The 1,846-nt window shown below is 45.9% G+C and overlaps 1 protein-coding gene across 1 annotated transcript; it reads left to right on the top strand.

Moving 5' to 3' along the window:
• The first annotated feature begins 221 nt into the window (after window positions 1-221).
• Window positions 222-1,782, top strand: LOC119587324 (glycine-rich cell wall structural protein 1-like). Its single transcript, XM_037936073.1, is given in 3 exon segments — window positions 222-233; window positions 494-1,337; window positions 1,340-1,782. Coding segments are annotated over 3 exon segments (1,080 nt in total). The 3' UTR covers window positions 1,564-1,782.
• Window positions 1,783-1,846: the final 64 nt, after the last annotated feature.

Raw genomic sequence — 1,846 nt, 5'->3', positions numbered from 1 at the left:
ATGAGCATGTTTGAGAGTAAACCAAACTTACAAATATATTTTATTCGAATACCCACAGCGTTCTCTAAGCACAATACGATAAAGGTAATCCTTACGAAAAAAAAACTAAGCGAGGAACTGGGGACGAGAAGAAATTGGGGTCACTGGAGTGCGAGAGGAAAGAGAGAGAATGGAAATATATAAGGCTGGAGTTTGGCTGGACGAGTCAGTAATCGTCCACCATGAGGTTCTTGGTGAGTGGTACTTCCTACTCCTTACGCTGATATGAGAAGGAAGTAGTTATAGTAAAATTTAGTTACTTCACATTGTGCATCCTATTCTTCAAACGAAATCACACGAGCACACTCACTTATACACACACTCAGATACAACACCCAAACCTAAGAACACACGTATATAGATTCAGATATAGAAAGGTCACATAATGCGAAAACAATTCATGATATAAATAATCCCTTTGAAAATATATTCACTCTACTTGTATATTCTAAAGGTACTCTCGGCACTCGTGGTCGCAGCTTACGCGGCACCTCAAGGCTACAATTTGGCCTCGCCATCGGGAGGTGGATTTTCCCACGGTGGAGGTCACTCATCCGGAAGTGGTTTCTCTAGTGGCGGCGGAGTCTCCGGTGGAGGATTCTCCAGTGGCGGTGGAATCTCTGGTGGTGGATTTTCAAGCAGCGGAGGAATCTCTGGCGGAGGATTTTCAAGTGATGGTGGAATCTCTGGTGTAGGATTCTCAAGTGGCGGTGGAGTGTCTGGTGGAGGATTCTCCGGCGGAAGCAGCGGTGGATTTGATGGTGGATCTGGAGGTCACGCTGGTGGGTGTCGTGATGGAGAGATCCTGCATGTGGATGGATCTTGTGTTGTTCCTGTAATCACGAGAAATGTTTTCCTGTATGATGCTCCTGAACAACCTCAGCTAGCAAGCGGTCCACCACCAAGTGTCCCACCACCAAGAGTTGACCATAACGTTCTGTTCGTGCGTCTTCCTGAAGGAGGAGCAGGACCTGAACCCATCATTGTTCCTCCACCAAGGCAAGAGAACATCGTGTATGTCCTGAACAAGAACGATGGAGCAGCAGGCCAGCGAGTAATCGAGGTTACTGCTCCTCCAGCTACCAACCCCGAGGTTTACTTTGTCAACTACGAAGAGGGAGAGAACCCAACTCTTCCTATTGGCGTGGATCTTGAAACTGCTCTTAATGCTGCCGCTAGTGCTGGTGGTCAAGTGATCGGAGGCACCGGAGGATCAGGTGGATTTGGAGGCGATGGAGGATTTGGCGGTAGTGGATCAGGTGGCTTTGGAGGCGATGGAGGATTTGGCGGTAGTGGATCAGGGGTTTTGGAGGCGATGGAGGATTTGGCGGTAGTGGAGCAGGTGGTTTTGGCGGTAGTGGTGGAAATGGAGGATTCGGCGGTGCAGGTGGAGTAAGTGGAGGTTTCAGTGGCGTAAGTGGAGGAAGCGGAGGCTTTAGCGGAAGTGGAGCAGGAAGTAGTGGAGGATTTGGAGGAAGTGGAAGCAGTGCTGGTACTCCATCCACTTTATATTCTGGCCCCTAAACATTAGGGAACTTCCACCTTCCTAGGTAATACCTACCTTCATGTCAATATAGTCAGTTAATATTTTATTACTTTTGTTTATAACTTTTACCAAATACATACAAAAAAGTTTATACTTGTTTCTTTATCTCGAAAATAAACGAATAAATCAATAGACGAATTAGTCCTAAAAGTTGTGTTGCTACTAAATTCTTTCAGTAGACTGCAATAAGCGTCTTTACCTGATTAATATTCATGGCAAGGGAGAGGGAAAAAGGACAGATTCATATTTTTAAAAAAATCT

Source organism: Penaeus monodon, chromosome 22, assembly GCF_015228065.2.
Source record: "Penaeus monodon isolate SGIC_2016 chromosome 22, NSTDA_Pmon_1, whole genome shotgun sequence".
Lineage (NCBI taxonomy): Eukaryota > Metazoa > Arthropoda > Malacostraca > Decapoda > Penaeidae > Penaeus > Penaeus monodon.
Note: the sequence above shows the minus strand (reverse complement) of the source record. Positions and strands in the feature narration are given on the sequence as shown.